Source organism: Xiphias gladius, chromosome 7, assembly GCF_016859285.1.
Source record: "Xiphias gladius isolate SHS-SW01 ecotype Sanya breed wild chromosome 7, ASM1685928v1, whole genome shotgun sequence".
Lineage (NCBI taxonomy): Eukaryota > Metazoa > Chordata > Actinopteri > Istiophoriformes > Xiphiidae > Xiphias > Xiphias gladius.
Window position 1 is genome coordinate 11183631 of NC_053406.1, and position 23787 is coordinate 11207417.

The following is a 23787-nucleotide window of genomic DNA, read 5'->3' on the forward strand; positions in this document are numbered from 1 at the left end:
GAAACAGAACAGAATTTTTTTTTTTTTTTTTTTTAAAAGGGTAGAATATGACAGTCACTATTGTTTTTAACATATATTTTCTCTTTAGCATGAATAAGGAAACACAAGAGCACTGTGCCCTTGACTAATGTGTAATGGTTGTTTGTTTCCCCAGTTACAATCATGGGTCTGGTTGACAGTCTGCTCATTACAGGGCTTAGTAATGCTTGCAGGGTAGTTTTGGCAGACTAAAGATCTTATCCATTAAACTATCAAGTTGTTTTCCATGTCACATTTAATACATTTTGGTATTAAATCTGATGGTCGGTTTTGTCTGTAACTCCCTTGAGCCTCAGTATGGTGCTGAACTCAGCTATAACACAGAAAGGTGCTGCTCTGTACATCATGTGTCTCTAACACTAATAAATGCTAATTTTATATATTCCTTAGGTTCATAGGCTAATGGAGAGCCGGCATAGTGCCACGTTGCAGACTTCTTTTAGAGGTGTTGCTATCTATTTTATAGAGAATGAGGGTATCCCAGCCCCAGCCTGACTCCATCCCAACTTTACCCCCCATGTAGCTACTTCTGTCCCTCTCAACCATATTAATGCTGTCACTCAAAACCTACAATCAAGGTCCCCCTTATGACTTTTTAATCTCTTTCTTTCATGCAGGTAGCGCCTCAGGGGGACTAGCAAATGCCAATTTCGCAAATTTTGACAACTACCCCAAATCGTGTAGTGCTGACTTTGGATCCTTCAGTTCCTCCTCCCAGAGTAACTCCACAGGAGCTGGCAGAGATGCTGTACAGAGTACTAGCATCCCTGCTGATAGATACGCAGCCCTGGCTGACCTGGATAACATGTTTAGCTCTGCCAAAACAGAGCAAGGTAAACTTCTCCTGCCTAGCCTGTTCCATAGATCTCAGTTGTAGGGATAGAGGTAGACTAAAAAAGGAAGTTGACACAACTAAAAACATTATCTAATTAGGCACATAGAATTATGTCCCTATGAATCTTCTTCCCAGTGCAGGGACAGGACTAGTCTCGCTCAAAACAGGGCTTATTTACATTATCTAGCAAACTTCTAATTCTGTATCACTCAATGTTTGGCTTAGCTGAGGCTTGGTTGAATTTTGAGATGGCCTTTTTGTTTTTCCATAATCATTCCCCTGGCTTCAGTGTTATGGAACCAGCCTGTATAAAAACAGCAGGCCACTGAATGTGGTGGAAATACCTCCTTGCTTTAAAGAACGTCTTATGTATTGGTTTCATTGGAGAGATTTAATCTCACATGACCAGAATTCTGGCACTCGAGCATCTGTGAATTGTACTGGGCTGGTACTAGTTTATTTTGTTCATATTTCAAACTGTATTTCTGTGCTAGAAAATATAAATGTCCTAATCATTGAACATTTATTCCCCATTATTTTTAATAGGTTGAAAGTGGAAGCTATCTCCGGACCTTTTGTTTGTGTTTTTGAAATTTGAATTTTCTCCCTGGATTAGTTGATCTGAGGTGGACTGAACCCAGCTCTGCTGTTATTTGCTTCTGTTGCAGGAGGTGGTATTCCTGGGGGGGTGAGCTCAGCCACTGCAGCAGCAGCAGGAGTGGGTGGTCTCCCTCAGAAGCAGCCAGCGGTTCCAACAGGGGGTGACCGCTATGCTGCCCTAGCTGAGCTTGATACTGTCTTCAGTTCCTCAGCCCCTGCCACCAGTGTTTACAACACCGCCAGCACCTCACAAGGGTGAGGCACTATGAAATACTCATACACACACACACACACCACAGTAAGCCTCCTGCTATTGAGGAGTCTAAAAGTCTAATAATTAAATTATTTTTTAAATTTGAATTGATGCATCTAATTCAAATCAAGAGTATAGTTTTAGGTCTCTCAGAAAATCTACTTTGAATTTTATGTATGAAATATATCTTATTGACTCCCCATAATTGTGAGTCACAATTGTCCAGTTATGTAGCTTAGTAAAAATCTTTAAGGCAAAATTATTCTTCTGATTGTTGAGAAACAGGGGTATAATGGCTGATGGATGTGAACCATTGTGCCAGAATACAGTTAGAATGCAGTCACAGCTAGCTAACAAAGTTACTTTTATCCATAGCAACTGACAAACAATGGTCACACAATCTATCCGTCATACAGCATTATGTTGTAGTCTCTGGTCTTCTCTTTTTGCTGGCTTCCCTGATGAGTCCATGTGTTGATTTTGTTTCACTGCAGGGGCGTGTTTGGCTCAGAGACTGGGGTGTCAACAGCACAAGCACAGCAGGCCCTGCCTGGCATGGCTCAAGGTTTTGGAGGTGAGTGATGCACAGGCAACTTTCTGATGGTTTCTGCTTATTGTGCTCCCAAATTAAAATCAGTAATGATTTAAAAAAAACACCAAGGTAAAGGGTGAGATACAGTGTATTACAGGTAAGTCTAGCTAAATTCGGCTGTTTGGATTTTTGCAGTTTAAAACTTTTGTAGCTTTGTGGGAACGTGAAGACCTCTGTGGTTGAGATGCCGAGCAGTTTGCAGATGTGATCAGAAAATGAGGGTGTAGATAATCAATCTGTAGCTAGTTCCATGCTGTGAAAAAGCACCATGTTATGGCAGACATGGATAAGCTTTAACTTTTCTTAGGTGTTGTTTCTTTTTAGCCAACCTGCCCCACAGCTCATTTTGGCACATAGATCATTAAGGTGGAAAAATGTGAACTGTATGTGCTATAAAATTACAGCATATTTTTGAACACTTTTGTCACTTTTGGACATCATCTTACTGCTTAGGACTCTATGCAAAGCTTAATTTTTCAACAGGAATTTAGCTATAATCAGTTCGGTTGAAGGAAACTAATGTTGAAAAGGTTATTAACAGGAGATAATTAGTGTTCCAAGGATTTGAATTGGGATTAGGGGAGATCACTGACAGTAGACATCAACATATTCAAATGGAGTATCCTCCATGAATCAATGCTTTTGTTTTTAATACCTTTAGGTCATGCGGTTCATTGTTCTGTTTCACACTCTGTACTCTTGTTTGGTGACTTGATATCTCTCTCCAGCAGCTCAGTCAACTAATCCGTTTGTAGCTGCTGGAGTTGCCCCAGTAGCAGCGGCTCCTACCAACCCATTCCAGAGCAACGGCAGAGCAGCAAATGTGGCAGCAGCAGCAGGTATGTTTATGTGTGTCTGTGAATGTGTAGCACAGATAGTCCACAACCCAAAAAAACTAGTTAGTACAAGAGTGGAGATTAAAAACATTTTATTTGAAAAAATATTGCAGGTGTGTTACATTATCATACAACAAATGTATTATTTGTTAGATCTCCTTGCACACCCAAAGTGGCAGCCTTTGCCCAGGTTGCCATAACAATAAGTGCCAAACACAAGTAGAAAAGGAAAATGAAAAAAGTTCTACACTATCTTGTTCACTGTGGAAATGTGTAGCTGGACTAGCGTTGCCACTCACTGGTGTGTGCAAGAGGGATGAAAGATACAGTAAAGTGTAGAAATTGAGATTCAGTTGTCTGTCTGATTGCTCTTGCCATGCTGGACAGGCTTGATGAGGGTTCTTCATGGGCAGGGTTATCCTCCCCCCTTTGGTAGGTTCCCTTGTGCTCTCTGTTTCCCTTTTGCTCTCCTGTGCCTTGCTCTGGCTGTGCCTCCTTTTTCCTGTTGCAAATGTATCAGGAAAATGTTGGGAGAGGTAAGCGTAGTGTCATGATTCAGAAATACTGTTGTGTATTTAATGCAATTAGCATTTTGCAATAGGGGAGAATGGGTTAGGTTGAGTCTGAGTTTAAGATGAGTGGCTCCTACAGAAAGAGGACATCATTGAGCATCTCGTAGGCCTGAGCTGCAGGGTGAAACAATTTTGTTACATCAGACTTTACTCACGAAGTACAATATCAACACAAACAATGTGTTAGTCCCCTGGAAAGATAAAAATAAATAAAATAAAGAATATTCAGAAAGAGCTGCAGTTTAAGATTGGAGAAGTACAGATGGACATTAATTCACCTTTTTTTTTGGGGGGGGGGGGTTGGTTTCTCTGTTATCCTTTTTGAAAGTAAATAGTTTGACAGGTTGAAGTATGTATTGCTCATCTTACCCCACATGTGTCAGTGACAATGGCTTCCTCAACATTTTCCTCTTATCAGTTGACAAGAAGAATAAAGTCTGGTCTGCCTTTTTTTTGAAGACATTGAATTATTAAAACTATCTCCACTCTAATGTACATCAAAGAACATGTAGACTCATCATGTTGACTCAATATCAATCGCAGTTAACCTGGTTGATTTTGCTCACATAATCCATTTTAGCTCCAGTCATTGACTTTGTTTGATGGGCATTGGTTGAAGCATTTGTACCAGAAGTTGAATTGTTCAATTACCAGATGGCTGTCTTACTTACCAAGGTTTAATATCCACTTGTTGCACTGTGGGAATGTTGTGCCCGTGTGCTCATTAGAGGTCAGACACTGGTGCTACACGTACTACAAGTGTTGTAGTGTCATGCCTGACTCACGTTCAGACAATCCCTCCTTTTCCCTAAGGCTTGTCTGTAGACAACCATATTCGAAATTTGCATGTGTTTAAACTCTACAAATATATACACGGTGAGATTCTGAAGGAACCACACTATGGATTACCGATTCACATGTGCAGTTGCTCACCTGCTAAAGGAACGGAGACCAGACCCACTGCATGGCATAATTGATATATTTCTATTTCCCATTTTGCTGTAGCAGTATTTCTTTTTTTGTTTTATTTGTGACTGTATTGTAATCTCCAGTTATTCATCCTCTCACTCATTTAAGTTTACTACAATACAACAGTATATTGCTTTCTAACACTCATGGTATTAATAGCCTCATATTATTTAAATGATTTTATGTGTTTTTCTGCTAATGTGTGCCAGCTCCTGTGTAATCTAACATTATGTGTTTGTGTGTGTGTGTGTGTGTGTGTGTGTGTGTGTGTGTGTGTGTGCGCACTGTAAAATAAAATGAAAATGAAGCAATAGGTGTAAATATCTAAACCGTTTTTATACCTATGTTGTATGCCTATTGGTGTTGTTGAGTCTTATATAGGCTTCTTTAACCAGTTGCTGGCCTACTGTGTTGCAGCATCGTTTGGCACAGGCTCCATGAGTATGCCATCTGGATTTGGGAATGCTGCAGCCTACAACTTCCCCACGAGCTTTAGTGGAACCTTCCAACAACCCTTTCCTGGCCAGGCTCCCTTCCCTCAGCCTCCTGCGTATCCGCAGCAGCCCAATGGTGTGTGTTTCTCTGTGTAGATGATGTAGTTTAGACTTACCCACATCAATTGACTATGCTGAAATTCAACCTTACATGTCCATCTGACTGACTCGTCGTCACACTGTTGCGCGTACAATGTCTTAAGATATCTATTCTGGTGTATTAGATTTGCTCACTTGAACGTGAGTAAAGAAGTACTGCTTGGTTTGTTGTTGCTGTAATTATTTTTTGGCTGTATATTCCATTATACTGCATGTCCTAAATGACTATTTACGTGTCTTTCAGGTGGAGGATTTCCAGCCTTCGGCCAGGCCAAGCCTGTTGTGACTCCTTTCGGGCAGGCAATGGCTGGACCTATGGTCTCAGGCAATCCTTTCCTGGTTAGAAAGAGGGCTACATGGCATGATTTCCTGTAGAAGAAATGAGTTTTACATAAAGGAATGAACGGACTTCAGTTCATTGAGCCAAGATTATTGTTTGATAGAGATAAGACAGTCAATTTATTCTTCCTTTTAAGTACTGTTGAATAGACCATTGATTACATTGCCACCATTGTGTCAGTTCTAATTTTAAAAAAAGCCACTGGTAGATGGGTTAAACTACACATAATCATTTTATATTAATGGATACTGGATTTATTCTAACCCTACTCAATACTAAGTAGTACTTCTCTGACTGTTTGTGTATCCCTTTGTTTGTGTATCTCCTTCCAGGGTGCGGGTCCATCTGCACAGTATCCGGCAGGAGGCTCTTCAACAAATCCCTTCTTATAGCGATCCATTCAATCATCTGCACTACAGGGTCAACAACTGGCGCGCTTGCACCTATTGCACTGTTTTGTTTCACAAGTAGCTTTAAAAACACAATGTTTGTAAGGATCTGTATTTTCTATCGCAGTTTGTGACTAATGGAACAATATGAGAGACACTCATGCTGACACTGTCTATGGCTACAAAACAAAGTGAGGGTGTGTGCAGAGGGAGAGGTTGTTCCCCTCTTCTCTATTTAACCTGTGAACTGGCCTGGCCTCTACTGAGCCACAATGTATAATCAAACTGGCTGAAAACTAAGTTATTGCATACAGTATATTCCATTCATTATGCTGCAATTCTGTACATATTATTTTTCTTTTAGGAAATTAGCTCTTTGTGCATATCAGTATTTGTATCTAACACACAAGATTTGTTAAGACAGCTGTTGCTTGGAAAAGCTAATGGGTACTGCCAGTTACCGTATTTGTAAAGAACCAAACTGTTTATTTGTGCAGGATCCTTTTAAGTCAAACTGTTCTCACTAAAGAAGAAAAGGATGCATATTCTGTTGTCGAGAAATGGGGAAAAAAAGGAGTGAATGCTGCATCAGGGATGGTTAGGGGACTCATTTCTATACCATCCCCTGCCCTGCTAACAAAGGCCTAGGTCATGATGCTCCTGAACCACAGTCAACCACATCCTTATGTGGGTAACAAGAATGGCTGATGAACTGAAAACCACTTGCATTGGGTATTAGAGAATTTTAAGTTAATATGTAAATATATACAGTATATATATTAAAATGAATTTTAAGTAAGAAAAATGACCAAACCATTCATTTATATGGATGTATGGAAATCTTGTATATTTGTTTTGTATAAAAAAAAAAAAAAAAAAGATTTATATTCATGGTGTTGCAGTCAGTATTTTGAAGGTTTTTTTCGGCTTTTAAACTTGCATGTGGCCAGAGTTGGGCCTAAAGCATGAGCGAGTACCTTAGCTATCAGTGTCGAATTTCTTGCATTCAGAATCTGTGTTCGTCAAAGCCTTGAGATTCATTTTTGTGTGGAGGAGTAGTCTTTCTTTTGTTTCTCTGTGTTCTCCAAATGGTAAACAGTCCAAGAAGTGAAAAAACAACGGCAATGACTGAGAAGTAGCTGGCATATATGGTGAACTGCAAAAAAGCACATGATTTAAGAGTTTATAACAGTGATGAGTGGACATATAAACACATCTGCTGCACACATTTTCTGATGAGAAAGCTCACCTGAGGAATGATGGACAGGCCCAGTCCTCCACTGTCAACCACAACAGAAGTGATAATCGTCTGTAGAGCCAGTGCTCCAAAGTTGTTTGCTCCAAAGACCAGTGCATATCTTTCCATTGACAGGCCAGCTGCAATCTGGTACCTAAGAGACGCATTGTGTTTTTACTGCCCATTTACATGTTCTTTTTCCTGCAATAAAATTAGGTCTGAATCATGGGGTAAAATAAAACCACCTTAAATAAAATGACATTCTCACATGGCTATTGTTATCAGCAACATGTACAGGCACTTGAAAATGACGTAACCAGTGTAGCAGACCCAGATGTTGCCAATGAAGGTCATGAGGAAAAGTGCGGCTGCCCCGAGTCCAGAGAAACCACCCAGGGCAAGCTCTCCCCACTGGTCCCATTTCACCTCAATGGCACCTATACCGTAGGCTGTAGCTGCACCTGCAAAACACATCGATTTAGGAATGTTACAGAGATGACTAATAAGCACTGAAGAAATGGGTGTGATGCCTATCACCAAAAGCTGTTCAGTCATTTCCCTTCCATAAACAAATATATATGCTTGAAATACTGTATAATAGTAGAATTCCATATAGTGGCTGCGACAACGGGACAGAAACCAGTATAAGTTCAGTTTTCATAATTTTTCCATTCGTGAACTGTATTCTGCACTGGAAACCTTTATCTGATGCTGCTTACTCAACAGGTTGGACACTGCCTCCACACCTCCATTGTAGATGCTGTGGTTCTGAGAAGGCTGCACATGCTCCCACAGCACCTGCAGGGTATATGGCATGTTCATTTTTTTGTGTGTTGGGTTGGATTTCTTGCACTTGATCATTTTCAACATTGCAATTTAGTTTGCTTAAAATCAAATGAATCTAGTGTGCACAATTTGATCTGCTGGAACCCCACTTGGTTACCTAGATTGGTGCAGTGGTTGTATATCACATTTCACGATAGCATGGCCTTTAATTTTCACTTTTTTGTTTCGTTTGCTTTCACAACTGACCTGTACATAGTTCAAAGTCTGGTTATAGCCACAAGTGGCCATTGTCCACCACAATGACCAGTAGAGCAGCTGTCTGGAGGAATAGCACTGGCAGAAGTCCCTCCACAGCTGGAGGAGAACTTGGGTGCAGCTCACTGCACCAACCGACTCCTCAAAGTCCTCAGCTTTAGGCCCTTTTTCTTCCTGTCCTTTGACAACATCTTCCTCTGTTTCTCTACATTTGTCCACCTTTTCATCTCTAATTTCTTCCAGCGTTATCTTTGATCTGCCTCCGTGTTCTGTTGCATCCACAGTCCCATCTCCATCGCCCCTCGCGCCCTCTTTTTTTCTGCGATGAAAGAACATGCTCTGCTGTGGCATTGGCAGGAGGCAGGAGGCAAGGAGAGCGATGACGGTGAGAACCAGAGTTAACACTATGATGTTGTTGTAGGACATGAGGTTGAAGCTGACAAGTAGCTGACCCAGAACAGAGCCGACTGTGTACCCCAGAAGCTGGACACTGCGGCTGTAAGAAGTGGCCTTCCGGTACCTCTTCAGATCTATCACACTGTAATGAACAACACAGTCAAAATGTCATGTCTGTACCAGCGATGCAAAATTCAATTCCCTGGCACCTGGCAACACTGGTGCTATGCTCTGTCTTTTGAACCTCCATACATGACCTGTAGATGTAGGAGAAATAGGCCACATCGCTGGCTGTCACCACCCCGTAGAAGAACTGCATGGCTTGCATGGCCGGTACACTTTTTGTCCACAGCAGCATTGCTGTGGTGATGAAGAGCATGGCACACTGGAACACCAACACAGGCTTGTAACGCAACCAGTCAGTCAGCAGGAACACCGGCACCAGCACAGACAGGTAGGAGTACGTCCACACTGGGAAAATGTGATTATTAACCTGATGGGGAGATGCCGGTATGAAAGTATTAAATGCAAAAGAGTCATTACATATAAGACGTTGACTGTATTGCTTCATAGCAAGGTTTTATTAATTTATTATCTTGATTGGATTTTTACCACAAGCTATAAACTGTTATAAAGCTTGTATTTAACTCTTGACTGTGATCCACCTGCTTGGATATTTTTGTATGATTTAACATAAATAATATAAAAAATATTTGCAAGTACAAAAAATTTGGTATTTTTTAGGTTATTTTTTTTTGTCAATGCCACAAAACATAAAAGACAAACAGAGAAGAAATACCTACTCAGCCATGACTGCTCTTTTGACTGATTATATTTTTCTGATTAATGATCACTTAACTTATTTAGCCATTTGTCTTTGCTTTTATACCTGCTCTGTTGTCAGATTCTTGTCCGGCCCTGTCATGTATGGGATGAGGAAAGGCTCCAGGGGTTTAACCGTGCTGAAGAATCCATAAATGCACAGTAGAGTGGTGGGATACCTCCAGTCTGACTTCCACCTCTTCACTGCCTCCATCTTCCGCCGTTTTTCTACCAATTTCAGGTGTATGTATGTGTTCCCCTGTGTGCAACTCCTTCTGTCTGGCCTCAATATGGGAAACAGCTAAGGCTGCCTCACATGTTGAGCTTGGTTTGTCAATCAACAACCCGGTCAAAGGGCAGACCAACACAACCCCAGTGACGGCCCAGTTCAGGCCACGATACAGGTGTAACAAATGAAAAAGGCAGACAGACATAATTCAGGACTTCTTTACTTCACTAATCATTGATAATTACAGCTGTATTGTGCTTTTTGACTAGAGATAAAATGAAAAACACTCATGGGGTCAGACAGCAACTATAGACATATAACTATAAACTATAACTATAAACAAATGAAACAATTGCCTGCTCATTTAGTACTATCCAGACTATAACCGTTTGTTAACCTTGGTCAGAAACGTTCAGCAGAGATCACCTCCACACTGGACTCTTGTTCCTTGGTTCTTGTCTGCCCAGGACTGTGATTTACACAGGCAGTGTAGGTCCCTCGAATCAGAAAGAGCACAGAGATGGCAGCGTAGTAGCTGCCATAGATGATGAACTGCAGAGAGAGGCTTCTGTCATCCTCAACGTTATCATTTCAGCCATGCCAAAGTTCCATCTACATCTAACAATGCTGCATGCAACAGTTAATGATAACCGGGAATCACTCTGTCCTCACATTTTGATGTTTGTTACCCAGCAGAGAGCTTAACCTGTGCACGTGCTTGATTCAGTGAGAGTTCACCCCGATAAGCATTAAATATCTGTGCTTTGCCAAGACAGTACAGAAGTAAGACATGTATAGAAGTGTACAAACATACCTGTGTCACAATGTCCAGTCCCAGTGCTGTTTCATCAACAACAATGACGGTAATGATGGTCTGCAGTGAGACGGCCACAAAAGTGTTGATCCCAAATGTCAAAGCATAGCACTCCATTGAGAGGTTAGATGCAATCTGAAAACTTAAAGGACAAAATGCATCTGATTTCTGAGCGAGCTTACAATACACAAGGACTGTCATAGATATTTATAGGTAATGCAAAAAAGAGCTGAAACAATTTCTCAATTAATCAATCGACAGAAAATTAATCAGCAGGTATTTTTGATAGACAGTTAATCGTTTGGGTCACATTTAAAGGAAACATTTGCTGCTTCCAGCCTCTTAATTGAGTATTTTCTGCGTTTGCTTTTCACTGTTGTACTGTATATCTTTGTAAACTGAATATCTCAGGGCTTTGGGATGAGCAATGAATATGTCACTTTCTGACCTTTTCTAATGTTTTGTGGACAAAATGATTAATCAAGTAATGGAAAAAATATGGAGAAAATAACCAACAGATTAGTCGTCGTTGCAGCCTTAATCCAAAAGCAGCCTTCTTTGTATGTGAAGCTTGTTTTACAGAGGGATCTTCTGAACAGTCCCTCTTAGGAGTTGAGAGAGTTATTTCAGGATTTGTGCACTACTGTTCCTCCATCTACAGCGGGGAACTAGTTAGACAAAGCTACATTAAAACAGTAGAATAATTCTACAGTGAGCTTACGTTGTAATGGTGATGAGAAGCATGTAGCAGGATTTGAATGTGACATAACCAGAATAGCAAACCCAGATACTGCTGGTGAACGCCATCAGAAACACAGCACCTGCCCCGACAGCTGAGAACAACCCTAATGCCAGCTCTCCCCACACGGCCCAGGTCACCTTGACGTGGCCCACAGAGAAGGCTGCTGCAGCACCTGGCCCAACGGAGACAAAAAAGAAGGGATTAATCTGTCATTCCAGGGGACATCACCTCCACTGTGCCTGTGCATCCTTGTTGTGATTCATTCATTCATTCATTCTAAAAACATAATTTTTTTTTCTTGAACGTTGGAATAAACAGGGATGTGGCCTCTATACAAAACCTTATGCACACACAGGCCTTTGCTGGCATCCACAGCACCACTTTCACTGGCTCCTGGAATCAGCAATAATTCCGAAAACCCATTACCTTCTAACTCTATCTCCTTAATTGAAGCAATTACTCTTCTTCTTCTCATGTTGAGCCAGGCTGGGTGTAAGCCAACAGGACCATGGTGCTACTGTTCCCCTTCAAAATCGATACACATTTTCCATTTAATCAGGTATCCCATATAACCAAGAATGGCATGGTTGCTTTCTTTTAACTGCAAGTTTTTACAGGTCTATGTGCCATCAGACAGAGAAGCTTTTAATAACACTGTTAAATTTTATTTTGTTCTGTATAATGTGGCTGTGTGTGGCTGCAGTTATCTTTGTCGTCTTCTCCCCTGGTTTCTGCTCTTAATGTGGTGACAGTCAGTGATCCCCTGCTTTTGTCAATCTTCTGTGATATTACAGTGTTCTAAAGTAACTTTCACTCTTTGATTAAATGTGCTTTTGTGAACATTTTTCTGGAGTTTTTTTCCACGAAAGAAACTTAAATCTTTAGTTTATGGGTGGTTTAACCTGCTTTTTTGATAATGTTTTGAATACTAATGTTTGTGTAAATACATGGTGATACTACATCAGACTGAAACAGCTTAAGTCTAAACAGAACCAGAGTACCGCCTGTCTTACCTACAAGAGAACATGCAGCCTCTACACCTCCATTGTAGATGGATGATGTGGCAGATGGTTCTATATGGTCCCACATCAGCTGGATGTAGTTGAAGACCTGCATGTAGCCAGCTGTGGCCAGAGCCCACCACAGGGACCAGTAGACTAAATGCCTGCATGGTGGTCAATATGATAACGATTATGATCATGTATGAATACATTATAGAAAAAAACAAAATGAATAATCGTCTCATTTGTTCATTTGCTACAGTAAAATGCATTAAACTATGATACAAGAAAAAAATGCGTAAAAGGTGTGTTCTCAGCAGATCTGTAGTCAAAGTGTGACCTTTCTCGATTAAAAAGTCAAAAAAAGAATATGCCTGGAGGAGTATGACTCCCTGAAGCTTTGCCAAAGTAGATGGCCTGCAGTGGCCACATTTTTCCTGCTGCAGCAGCCAGGGCTGCCATTATGCTCCATTTTCTCTTTCCCTGGGCCAGCTCCATCCTTATCCATCCCTGGTTTCTCAGGCCCATGTGCTCCCAGTGCCCCCTCCTGCTGGGACTGCCAGTGCACAGCTGCAGCCTTTTTCCCTTTGAAGAACATGCTCCTCTGGGGCATGGGCAACCAGAAAGAGATGAGAAAAGCCACGCTCACAATCCCCAGAGTGATAGCATTGATGTAGAAGTAGTCCACTCCTGTTGATTAGAGTTCATACTTCATCAGCTCTTACAGTTCTTCATGCAGTGCAGCTCTTTTATTATTCTATTAGCATTTATTGTTGATATGCAGACAAGACAGATACAATTTAAAGATAACACAGAGATACAATATACATCTAATATTTTTTATTCATTGTGTATTTAGGCTTGGATCCCTACCTGCAAGGGAAACGAGCACTTGGCCGAGGCTGGCACCAAATGTATAACCAGCCATCATAGCACTGCGCAGGTAACCAGTAGCTCTTTGGAAATTCTCAACTGGAATTACGCTGTAAATGTAGGAAAAGTAGGCCACCTCCGTGGAAGTCACTACAGCATAGTTGACCTGTTGATAGGACGAAACAGTTTTAAAGAAATTGCAGCCTGTGATTAATTCCCTTTTACTAGTAATGCATAAGACAATGCATTCTGTCTTTAGAAGTTCTTCTTGAGTAATTTGCAAACAGCGCAGCAATACTGCGTTATGCCGGTGAACAATGGTTCTCAGGCATCGTGTCTTTTGAATTACCTAAATAAGATATTTTTGGTTTTCAATAAGCTTGGATGTCAGGACACAGTACAAATGTGCATTTCTGAATTACAGGTGCTGCAGCTTTGGTTCTTCTGACTAAAACCGAAAATGTTACATTGGGAGCATTATTACTGTTCAACTGTCCATAAGAGTTATCAGTGTTTCAGCTGACCTGAAGGAAGGTCATAGCAGGCAGACCCGGGGCGAAGCAAAGCAGGACATAGTTGGTGACGAGGAAGAGCCCCTGTACTATAATGATGGGCTTGTACTTCAGGAAGTCAGTCAGGAGGAAGACGGGGAAAAGGAAGGCCAGGTAGGAGTATGTCCAGATAGGGAACAGGTAGTTTGTCACCTGCGGGAAACAACAAGCAACAAAGAACAAGAATGCTGATCTAGGTTCACTGTTTCTGTCTCTTGCCCATGGCTTGCATATCTCTGAAAAGCAATTAGACTCAGATAAGTACTCGTAATAAAAAGGAAAAATAATTGATGAATACAGGCTGTGGAGTAACTCTGTGTGCACACCTTTGTACGTAATGGAATGTGTGTGTTTGCCATCCTTACCACTTCTCCAGAGATGTTCTTGTTTGGTCCAATTAGGTATGGCGTGAGGAAGGGCTCTGCTACTCTGCAGTTGGCAAAAAACCCATAGAGTGACAGGACAGCGGTGGGATAAGCCCAGTCGGACAACTTCAACTTTGCCCAACAGCCCATGCTTTTACCCCAGCGGAATTTCTCAGAGGTTCTTTGCTCTTTATTTCCTACGACACCACCTCAGTCTGGCTACCTGGACACCCAAGTGCTTTGAGCTTTATTGAAACTATCAGTACTCATCAGTAGCTACAACATAAACACAATCTTTATGATCTGCACGTGCCTTAGTCATGTTTCATGAGCGATAGACTTTGTCCTGGTAGGAAACAGAAGTATTGCTGGAGTGTGATGAAATGAGACATTCTTTAGGTTTGGCTGTTTGTACAAGCTATAGGTCTGTGATAGATTATATTAGACAAGACACGAGACAATTTAATATAGAGAAATTAAACCTGTTGTTAGGCAGAGGCAGGCAAATTGAGCCTAGGAAAAAGACGGCTCCATTATACAGCATAAAGGGAGGGGTATTTATTATTAAGAACTTATTGGTAGGTGATTAAACAGTTATATAACTTTATCTAAGAGTACAAACAGAAGTACAAAGCAATGATGTATCATTTGTTGTTTAGTTCTAACACCACCATAAACAACCCAAAGCCAAGTTGTGAGTGAGTTTGGATTCTATGAGTTGACTAAAGACTCCCAAAGCATTGAGCAGCTGGGCCATGAAACGTTCATAGCAAAAATACTGTTTAGGCCTCACTTACCTAGGCATAAACTACACCAATGACAGTAAAACTCGGAAATTCAGCCAAGAGTCTAAATGATGCATAGGGGCAGTAGCCCCTAGAGTGTAGCCTAATACTGCATCACCTTGTGTAACACCCCCAGGATGTGAAAATACAGAAGCAGTGAGTAAGATCCTGTTCTTTGGTAGTTCTTTTAACCATAGACTGTTGGACTCACTCGACATTCAAGTACTGGTTTGTTCACGTTCGTACTGCGCATGCGTGGTGAATGCACACGTGCATGTTCGGCGGCTCCGTCGCCATGGCAACCGTTTGTTGCTAGGTGTGATTAGGTTCTGATGCACGACGGAATGAAACTCAAGCGGTTCCTTCTCCGATATTATCCTCCAGGTAACACACTTAAGTTAATTTGCCCCATTTTTAACGTCTGCCGTAGAGGAATGTTTTCAACCGTGAAAACTTGCTGCAGCCTAACATTAGCTACTCTAAAGTTGATAAATGGACTTGTTAGCATTGTTTACCGCTGTTCTATCCAGTTCAGCCGGTCTTCTGTCGAAGTCTGTTCCCTTGTCAGATAGCCTTTCCCTCTCGTTACACACTTGTTTCCTGTACCCCCCCCCCCCCCCCCCCAGGTTAAGGTAAGGGCAAACACATATCAACGGGGTAACAGACTTCGACACAACACCTGCATGATTGGCTTTTTTCAGCTTGAACTCGTTTTTCTGCTATCAGGTATAATCCTCGAATATGAGAGAGGAGGATATCTGAGGACCAAATCAATCGACCTTTTGGATTTGACTCCAGAGTGCGTGAGTTACATCCTATACGATAACAGCACTGTGGCTATCTGACAATTGTGTGATTTTATAATAACATTCTGTAGGGGTGTCGTTGCTTGTCATCTCTCGTAACTATTGTCATTTTAGCTATAGCCAGACATATTTCTAAATAGCCATATGTGTGACCTCAGCACTTCATGCGAGATCAGTGATGGGGCTGATCACCAAACTACCCTACCAACCTGGTAAAATTGTACTTCAAGTGACGTACTACCAGTCCGGTTTATATATTATTTTATGTTAGGGATTTGATTTTGACATTTTTATAAATGAGAAAGTTGTTCTTGATACCACACCACAAATCAGTTTTCTCTACCTTAATTCCCTTCCCATGCATACATGTAACAAGACGAGGAGTAGTGTTTGCTATGGTCATTTGGGTAAAGGGGTTATTATTATTATTATTATTATATTATTATTATTATTATCATGTTTGCATTTAATTGTTCTGGTTTTATTTTTTTTAATCACCATCAGGCCATCTGAAGTTTAAAAATGTGCAAAACTTGCATTTTCCCACAATGCAGATCAAACCCAGATGAGCTGGTGGTAGAGATCAGGCAATCAGAGCCTCTGATCACAGAGTCCCGGGCTGATCAGGTCAAACAGCTGATCCTTCGACTTCAGCAGAAACAGGGCCAGCAGGACCACCACAGGTTCTGTTTCTTCAAGGTAAGACACTGGACTCATTGCTGGCCAATATGAAACAAATCAACACAGTGAACTGTCATCTAGATTGAATAAAATAGCTCCTATTGGTTAAGTAGGTGTGTTGCTATTTAGGGTCTTAGGGCAGGTTTTTAAAATCTATGGTATAGTTTTATGAAACAGTTGTAGAAGTTCTTTGTCTTCTGTGTCAGTAAAAACTTTTTTTTGGCACATCAATAAAATGCTTCTGGATGTTAATCTGTTTTACTCCAGTCCAGACAGGCAGTTGAAAAGATTTGAGATGATGACTTTTTTGGCAACATCAGTTAAATACGGCAGCATATTAGTTCCCTGATGTTTGCTTTTTATGAATGATATTTTCATCTGTGTAAATTTAGGAGTTTGAGTTGTGAAATTAGCTGTCACTTCTCCATAGAGGCACTAGAGAGCAGCAGCGGTTAGGTTTCTAAGTCTTACAATTGGAAGACAAGTAACATGATACCAAAGGTGCTTAATTTAAGGAATACACAAAACACAACTGCTAAGAGATCGGGGCTGTTTACATTGCTTTTTGCCTGTGAGATTCTCGACTGTGCTCAATGAGAGAAGAAAATCATTCCACCACTGGTGGGAGGGAAAGGTCTTCCGATTACATCAAATTTGAATTAATTATACATATGTATGAATATTACATGGGTAATCGTAAAGATGAATGAAGTCAGTAACTATATTGCCTTGGAGGTTATATTTTCTAATCGTTCTCTGGTCTTTTTTGCAGGAGCTTAAGGCACACATACTGCCACTGACAAATGTTGCTTTTGACAAATCAGGGTCACGGTAGGTTTATCTGCAGCACACAAAAGTCTTGCACTTTTGAGTTTTTGTTTATTGTATTGCTCTTTACACCTCTTTTTACCTGCAGATTTTTAACTGCGAGCTATGACAGGACATGTAGAGTTTGGGACACGGCCTCAGGCACAGAGCTGCACACACTCGAGGGTCACAGAAACGTGGTGTATGCAATTGCATTCAACAACCCCTATGGGTAATGAGCAGTTTCAGGAAAACTTTCATAGCATCTGAGAACTACACTACTCTATATGAAACTCTTATTAAGTATGTAGACATTCAAAAGAGCATTTCATCTTAAAATGTACTTTTTCTTTGCTTTATTTCCTCTTAATTAAACTTAGAGACAAGATTGCCACGGGCTCTTTTGATAAAACCTGCAAATTGTGGTGTGCTGAGACGGGCAAATGTTTTCACACCTTTCATGGACACGTGGCAGAGATAGTATGTATGGCAGTCTGTTTTATCTGAAAATAATTCATATACCCTTTTTTTTTTTTTAGTCAAAGGTTACTTCATACGTTTTAGGCACGTGTACATAGTCACTCCAGGACCAAGTTCCTTTAGTAGATGAAATGGTTTTACTTTGGCGTTATGTTTAACTGTAACTGTAAAAGAGAGTTATGTATTTTGTAGGTGTGCCTGGCGTTCAACCCCCAGAGTACACTGGTGGCCACAGGCAGCATGGACGCCACCGCCAAGCTGTGGGATGTGGAGACTGGAGCAGAGGTGGCCGCTCTGACTGTGAGTTACCTTTTTTTTTTTTTTGCTTACTATACCGCAATTCCTCTCGTGCTCTTTTTTCTGGTATCATGGCTCACATCCATTCTTTAATAATGCACTGATTAACTTTTTATCTACTTCTTAGTAGAGTTATTATTACTAAATTGAGTGTTGTTACCCCTGCTGATGGCCAGCATCTTTACCACCTCATATATACACCCATGGTCTGATGGGGAATGTAACTGTAACTCTTTATTGAGGCCCTGATAACCCGCTCCAAGGAGAGTAGTGAGTCCTGTTGAGGTGCAGACTGTACGTGGGTCCATGGTGTGACTGTTTGGTTTGCTGGCTTTGTTTCACTGAGCAACACTTTGCAGCTCTCTCTGTTCTTTTAGCACTTCAAACCATGAAGAATCAATCGTCCTGACAGCAGTCAATTAGCGCACGATCTTAAGTGTATGCTAATTTTTATTTATGTAATTCAAGACTTTAAAAAGCTACTATTGAGGCTAAACTCTATAGGTTTATTTTAATACATAATATTGCATTTTTGATGTGCATTTTCATGCATAATGGTAGATGGTAGACTTAGAGAGGAAGTAAGAGACAGTGAAGGATAATGCTCTCTCCTTGATTCCATCCAGGATCACACTGCAGAGGTTCTCTCTCTGTGCTTTAACAGGATGGGAAATCAACTTGTCACTGGCTCATTTGACCACACAGTTGCTATATGGGATGTTGCGTCGGGAAGGTCAGACATCATCTTTGTTATTGCAGTGTATGCATCGATCTGTGCATTTGGGCGCGGCTTGTGCACGTGTCATCATTCACACTGTAGAGTACATGCACAACACCCATAGATCCTGCATACAAGAGTGCACAACTGACTTCATGCTGCTTTCTGTTTCTCTCAGACGTGTCCACACTCTGATAGGTCACCGGGGGGAAATCAGCAATGTTCAGTTTAACTGGGACTGTTCCCTCATAGTTTCAGGCTCCATGGACAAAACCTGCAAGGTGAGTTATCATCTGCCCAAAGACTTAAAAACCTGCAATCCTTGTGTGTGTGTGTGTGTGTGTGTGCTTGTGTGTGTGTGCTTGTTCGTTGTTTTTTTTTGTTAGTTATTTTACCAAAAGCTCTCTTTACTGGGTGATAGTCATTCATTTACCATTTTAAACTATTGCAAAAGATTGATGGCTTCTCTCGACATTCATATTCACTCTCCTCGTTTTCTGACTTTTCTATCTCTTCCAACCTCCTGTCTCTAAGGTCTCCATCATTTAAAGGAGAAAAATTAAATCCTAATTCCTTAATTATGCTAAATTGAGTTATGCTCACAAGAAAGAATTATCCACATCACTGTATTCCTCTAGGGGAGATGGTTAAAATAAAGCCACTTAAGACAGGCAGCTACATGCAAGCAAATTGAGACTGTGTGTGTCTGTTCACGTGTGTGTGTGTGTGTGTGTCTGTTCACGTGTGTGTGTGTGTGTGTGTGTGTGTGTTCCAATTTTTGTGCTTTTTTATGTGTTTCCTGCCAGAGTGTATGTATAATTATGTCACTTTGTTGTGACATAATTTGTTGTGTATTTGCAGTTGTGGGAGGCAGTCAGTGGCACGTGTGTGGCCACCCTAGGTGGACACAAGGAAGAGGTGCTGGATGTGTGTTTTGATTTAAGTGGTCAGCTCATTGCTACTGCCTCTGCTGATGGTGAGACTTAATTCATTTACTAAAAGTTTACATTACTATTAAACACCTTTGCCTCACTCTGTCTTTTGATCAAATGCCGGAGGTTTATTTTAGAATTACACAAATACATTTTTTTTCTGATGCCGTAAATCCTCCAGATTACAATATTTTTGTTCCCTGGAAGAAAATCAACATTTTGTCCGATGAAAAAGTACAGTGCATGTACACTAACAACCGTGCCTGTCCCTGTCTCTGTCAGGTACAGCACGAGTGTTCAGTGCAACCACACATCAATGTCTCTTGACCCTAGAGGGCCATGATGGAGAGATCTCCAAGGTAAATCACTCGACCCAAAATGGCTATTCAGCCATATCCTGTGAAAAGTTATTTTATGTCACCACAGAGATCCAAAATCTTTGTTGTTTATGGGTTATTTATGGGGTAGCTTTTTTTTTACTAGCATCCCTTCTGCAATTAAGTTTTTTATTGAGGGTTTTTTGTTCATCTTTTTACAAAGCTGAAACATTAGTATTTTACATGATAAGCTAAATTGGTATATTGTTCTAACTTGTAACTTTTAAACTGCCTCCCATTTTAACAAAGACATAAAAATGGGTCTATTTTTAGCATTCTACAGCTATGGATACATCCCGTAAGACTGGCGCTGTTGTGTCTCTCTAAGCCGCAGCTACGAGCTGTGAAATAATGGCTGTATGCCAACAAACTCTTTGCTCATGTTTCAGCTTTTCTTAGCCATACATAGTGGAATAGAAAGAAGTACAGAGCTGAGTCAGGACCTAGGCTCCCTGTAGACTATTTCACCAGAATTGTTTTTCATGGCTAGGAAATTGATAGGAAACGACAGAGGCCAAATTTTCTTCCTGCCAACGTTTGACATTAACAAACACGGCGGCAGGAAATAAGATTTTACCCATTTATAATGCTCAAGTGTGAAACTGTAATTAGAGAATTATCTCAATATTCATATGATACTGAATAATCCCCCAGACCTGTTTGGCAGTAACTGTTATAATAACTGGCCATAGGGCAGAACCAAATGTTTGTTGATGCATCAGGCAACTAGCAGGTGTGAATGAGCTTGTGATTTTCGTGTAACATTCAGTCTCCAGCTATAGCTCTCCTGGCCAGTGCTGTAAATAGGATATTGCCTCTGCTTGCCTTGTTAACATAGGATAAAGTGTGATGCTTAAGTGTAGGGCCAGGCTTCAGGCTGTTTGGTGGTTATTGTGTCACATGGTATTGCTTAGCAAGTCTGAGAGAGAGGTTTTTAGGTTTTTCATAGGACTAAAATGATGCTTCTGTTGATCTGACTAATTAAATCTCTAGGTTTCAAACTAGATCTTCAATGTTTTCTAGGGTTCATCTACATGAGAGATGATATATACCATGTATGTCGTCTCTGACTTAAGTGAGCATGCGCTCACCTTGTGTTTGAGTCTTTGAACTCAGAGCACCAAACGTTGCATCCATGACATCACAAGGAATCCCCCATCCTCAGAAAGATCTTTTAATCCAGTGGCACATGGCCTGTCATTAGTAAAGTCAAACTAACACATACTCCGGCATCAGGTGTGTGTGTGTTTGACCCTGCATTGCTGATTTTACCCATTTACTGTTTGCCAGGTTTCTCAGAGGGGTTCCGTGTATGAGGGGCTGAGAAGCTACCTCTGTTTACTGAAACACATTAGGCAGTCCGTAACAAATAGGCTGGATGGAGGGTGATTCCAGAGGATTATGACACTAATCTCTCCCTAGCAGGACACCTCTTCCCCTCCCCTCCATGCTTCTTAACCATGACCTTGTTTTTTTTTTCATTGGTCTTTCCCTTTCTTTCAGTATCTGCCCCTTTTTTTTCCCCTTTCATTTTTATTTTTGCATTATGTCTCAATCTTTCCTCTTGTTACTTCACCTTGCTGCTTAATCCGATTTTAAATCCTGGAAATACAAGTGCTGGATTTTTCATGGAAAGGCTGATTCTAAAGACCTGAATGTCTTTGTGGATTCTATGAGGTATTTTGTGTCAGGAATTCACAAGAATTTTTTTTTTTTTTTTTAAATGTTTTGTCCCTGCTAGTGAGAGGTATCCTTCCCATTTTGGACACTTCATTAGCTTTTACCTTTAACTTGCATCACATTGTCATGAAATGTCATGAAATTTGTTGAGCTTATTTACAGTTTTTTTTTGTCCAATTTCATCCCACTGGATGAAAAGATCTACCAAATTCGGTCTTGCAAATATTTTATTTTTATTTTGTTTTTTCTTCTACAAACAAGATGGCAAAGGTTAAACAACATTGTAGCATAACACATGACCATGACTTAAACCTAGGGACCATGTGATGGGAGGAATTAAAAACACACACCTCTATAACGATACACTGTTACCAGGTTTGAGGATATATAATTTTGTAACTTTTGCAGCTTGAAGCCATTATTTAGGAAATTAGTTTAGAATTAGTATGTAATACGGAACTGGGACACAGTTTTAGTCTTGTTTGTTTATACCTTGTTCCTGTTGTTTCCTTCTTCCTGATGTTTTCTTTTTCTCTTCTCCCTCCATTTCAGTCTGTTTTCTTGCCATTTCTGTGCCTCTCTTAGCTTCTACTCATCTTCTCTCTACTCGCTTTGTCTCTTTGTCTTTGTCAGCTTCTTCTCTGGTCAGTTTCCATTTCCTGTCTGAAGATGCTTCTTGGTGCTTAGTTTAGAGTTTCAATAAAAACATACTTTACTTTCAGGGCCATCTAGAGCCAGCTTCATTTAATACTCCCTTCGTTTACCTCACTGTGGGGATTAAGACCATTCAGTAAACTATAAACCCGGGCTCTAACACAATCCGCTTCAGCCATGATTTTCAGAATACACTACTGGAAAAAGTCTTCACTAAGTAATGCCACAGGTGCCTTTATCCTCCTTAAGTATTTAAAGTTGAATGACCTCTGTGGAATAATGCTGCTAACGTGGTGAAAGTGTGCTAAACTCACTCATTTCCACCTTCCTTTGTCATTTAAACCTCTTCTAGCATTATCTCTTATTCAGCACTCTGCCCTACTCAGTCTTATGACTCGTGTAGCACACCCTGAATAAGACTAACTCTTGTGACTATAACTCTCTTGGTAGATCTGTTTCAGCCCCCAGGGCAGCAGGGTCCTGACTGCCAGCTCAGACAAGACAGCTCGTCTGTGGGACGCTCAGTCTGGAGTCTGCCTACAAGTACTGGAGGGGCACACCGATGAGATCTTCTCCTGCGTCTTCAACTACGAGGGTGACACCATCATTACAGGTATACACTGTCCATACACACTCACACAAACACACGCACACATTTGACAGCTGCACAAGCATCTGACAACCACGCACTGTTAAAATGTAGCTTTGAGCAGTGAATACATTTCTCCTCACCAGCCCTCACAAATGCCTGTATTGGCACCGCCTTCCTAGCTGGCAGCCACAGTGTTTCTTGTACTTAACTTGTATATATATTCTTATATATGGTTATTTTATTCTGTTTTTCCTTCTACTCTCACTTTTACTTAATCTTAGTGTGCTCTTCTATGTCTTATTCTGTTTCTTTAAAGTGCTGTATCATCAAATCAAATTCATGTGTACATCGTACATTTGGCAAATAAAGTGATTCTGATGCTTAATTGCACATTTTAGATGAAAAGCATGCAGCTGTGTCCTTCTGCTTTTCTGCAGGCAGCAAGGATAACACATGCCGGATCTGGTACTGACCCTTCCCTTGACCCATCAGAGGCTCAGGCAGGCATATACATGAACGCAACAATTAATTTGTGTACCATGTACTGCATGACCCACAGTGTATCTTCCTAATTGTGGGTTACCAACTGAAACCTCTGCAGTCATGCTGAGTTACAGTAAAAGTCTGGTTTATAGCATCTATGTGAGGTTAAAGTGGTATTGCTAATCATTGTTGCTTGATTACATAATTTGTCTCTCTAATATTCCTCCTATTACAGATTGTTTGATGCTTCACTGGTCCCCTGATTGTACTAACTTCATACTGCACGTGACCATTAGACTTGGCTTGTCATTTACTGTGGTGTTAACACTATGGTAACATTGATCATGAAATGTCATCTCAAGTAGTTTGAATTCATCAACATTTTTGGAACAGCTTTTGGAATTAA

At 40.7% G+C, this 23787-nt stretch overlaps 4 protein-coding genes across 9 annotated transcripts in view; 2 read left to right on the top strand and 2 right to left on the bottom strand.

Moving 5' to 3' along the window:
• Positions 1-6851, top strand: part of agfg1a (ArfGAP with FG repeats 1a) — a 26276-nt gene extending 19425 nt beyond the window's left edge. For 2 of the 6 annotated variants that reach the window (XM_040130758.1, XM_040130760.1), the window contains exons 8-14: positions 657-872; positions 1543-1729; positions 2222-2301; positions 3048-3158; positions 5114-5266; positions 5534-5628; positions 5962-6851. In XM_040130758.1, the coding sequence (XP_039986692.1) occupies positions 657-872; positions 1543-1729; positions 2222-2301; positions 3048-3158; positions 5114-5266; positions 5534-5628; positions 5962-6021 (902 nt within the window). In that variant the 3' untranslated portion in view covers positions 6022-6851. The remainder of the gene's footprint in view (positions 1-656; positions 873-1542; positions 1730-2221; positions 2302-3047; positions 3159-5113; positions 5267-5533; positions 5629-5961) is intronic. The other 4 variants (XM_040130759.1, XM_040130763.1, XM_040130761.1 and 1 more) reach the window with 3 other exon arrangements.
• On the bottom strand, positions 3174-9819 carry slc19a3a (solute carrier family 19 member 3a). Its single transcript, XM_040130764.1, has 8 exons — positions 9582-9819; positions 8950-9185; positions 8288-8834; positions 7975-8053; positions 7524-7716; positions 7268-7409; positions 6996-7174; positions 3174-3657 (listed from the first exon to the last, which is right to left on the bottom strand). Exons 1-7 carry the CDS (start codon positions 9726-9728, stop codon positions 7025-7027), a joined length of 1494 nt encoding a protein of 497 aa, XP_039986698.1. The 5' UTR covers positions 9729-9819; the 3' UTR covers positions 3174-3657; positions 6996-7024.
• A 297-nt stretch (positions 9820-10116) lies between these two features.
• On the bottom strand, positions 10117-14239 carry slc19a3b (solute carrier family 19 member 3b). Its single transcript, XM_040131300.1, has 9 exons — positions 14090-14239; positions 13698-13877; positions 13174-13339; positions 12878-12990; positions 12675-12799; positions 12313-12464; positions 11279-11471; positions 10558-10699; positions 10117-10295 (listed from the first exon to the last, which is right to left on the bottom strand). Exons 1-9 carry the CDS (start codon positions 14237-14239, stop codon positions 10146-10148), a joined length of 1371 nt encoding a protein of 456 aa, XP_039987234.1. The 3' UTR covers positions 10117-10145.
• A 958-nt stretch (positions 14240-15197) lies between these two features.
• daw1 (dynein assembly factor with WDR repeat domains 1) lies at positions 15198-23681 on the top strand. Its single transcript, XM_040131263.1, has 13 exons — positions 15198-15258; positions 15601-15673; positions 16235-16379; positions 17134-17192; positions 17278-17400; positions 17549-17648; positions 17841-17948; positions 18572-18678; positions 18842-18944; positions 19525-19639; positions 19878-19954; positions 22757-22919; positions 23336-23681. Exons 1-13 carry the CDS (start codon positions 15207-15209, stop codon positions 23368-23370), a joined length of 1260 nt encoding a protein of 419 aa, XP_039987197.1. The 5' UTR covers positions 15198-15206; the 3' UTR covers positions 23371-23681.
• Positions 23682-23787: the final 106 nt, after the last annotated feature.

Excerpts from the sequence above, each read along its gene's own strand:
- slc19a3a (XM_040130764.1), bottom strand. The coding sequence starts at position 9,728 with ATGGAGGCAGTGAAGAGGTGGAAGTCAGACTGGAGGTATCCCACCACT. Across the intron at positions 8,835-8,949 it reads TATTTCTCCTACATCTACAG|TGTGATAGATCTGAAGAGGT; the intron begins GTCATGTATGGA and ends TGTTCATTACAG. Across the intron at positions 8,054-8,287 it reads AGACTTTGAACTATGTACAG|GTGCTGTGGGAGCATGTGCA; the intron begins GTCAGTTGTGAA and ends TATACCCTGCAG.
- slc19a3b (XM_040131300.1), bottom strand. The coding sequence starts at position 14,239 with ATGGGCTGTTGGGCAAAGTTGAAGTTGTCCGACTGGGCTTATCCCACC. Across the intron at positions 12,800-12,877 it reads TGTTCTTCAAAGGGAAAAAG|GATGGAGCTGGCCCAGGGAA; the intron begins GCTGCAGCTGTG and ends GGGATGGATAAG. Across the intron at positions 10,700-11,278 it reads CTTCTCATCACCATTACAAC|TTTTCAGATTGCATCTAACC; the intron begins GTAAGCTCACTG and ends TTGTCCTTTAAG.
- daw1 (XM_040131263.1), top strand. The coding sequence starts at position 15,207 with ATGCACGACGGAATGAAACTCAAGCGGTTCCTTCTCCGATATTATCCT. Across the intron at positions 17,193-17,277 it reads TTTGACAAATCAGGGTCACG|ATTTTTAACTGCGAGCTATG; the intron begins GTAGGTTTATCT and ends TTTTACCTGCAG. Across the intron at positions 17,649-17,840 it reads ATGGACACGTGGCAGAGATA|GTGTGCCTGGCGTTCAACCC; the intron begins GTATGTATGGCA and ends TGTATTTTGTAG.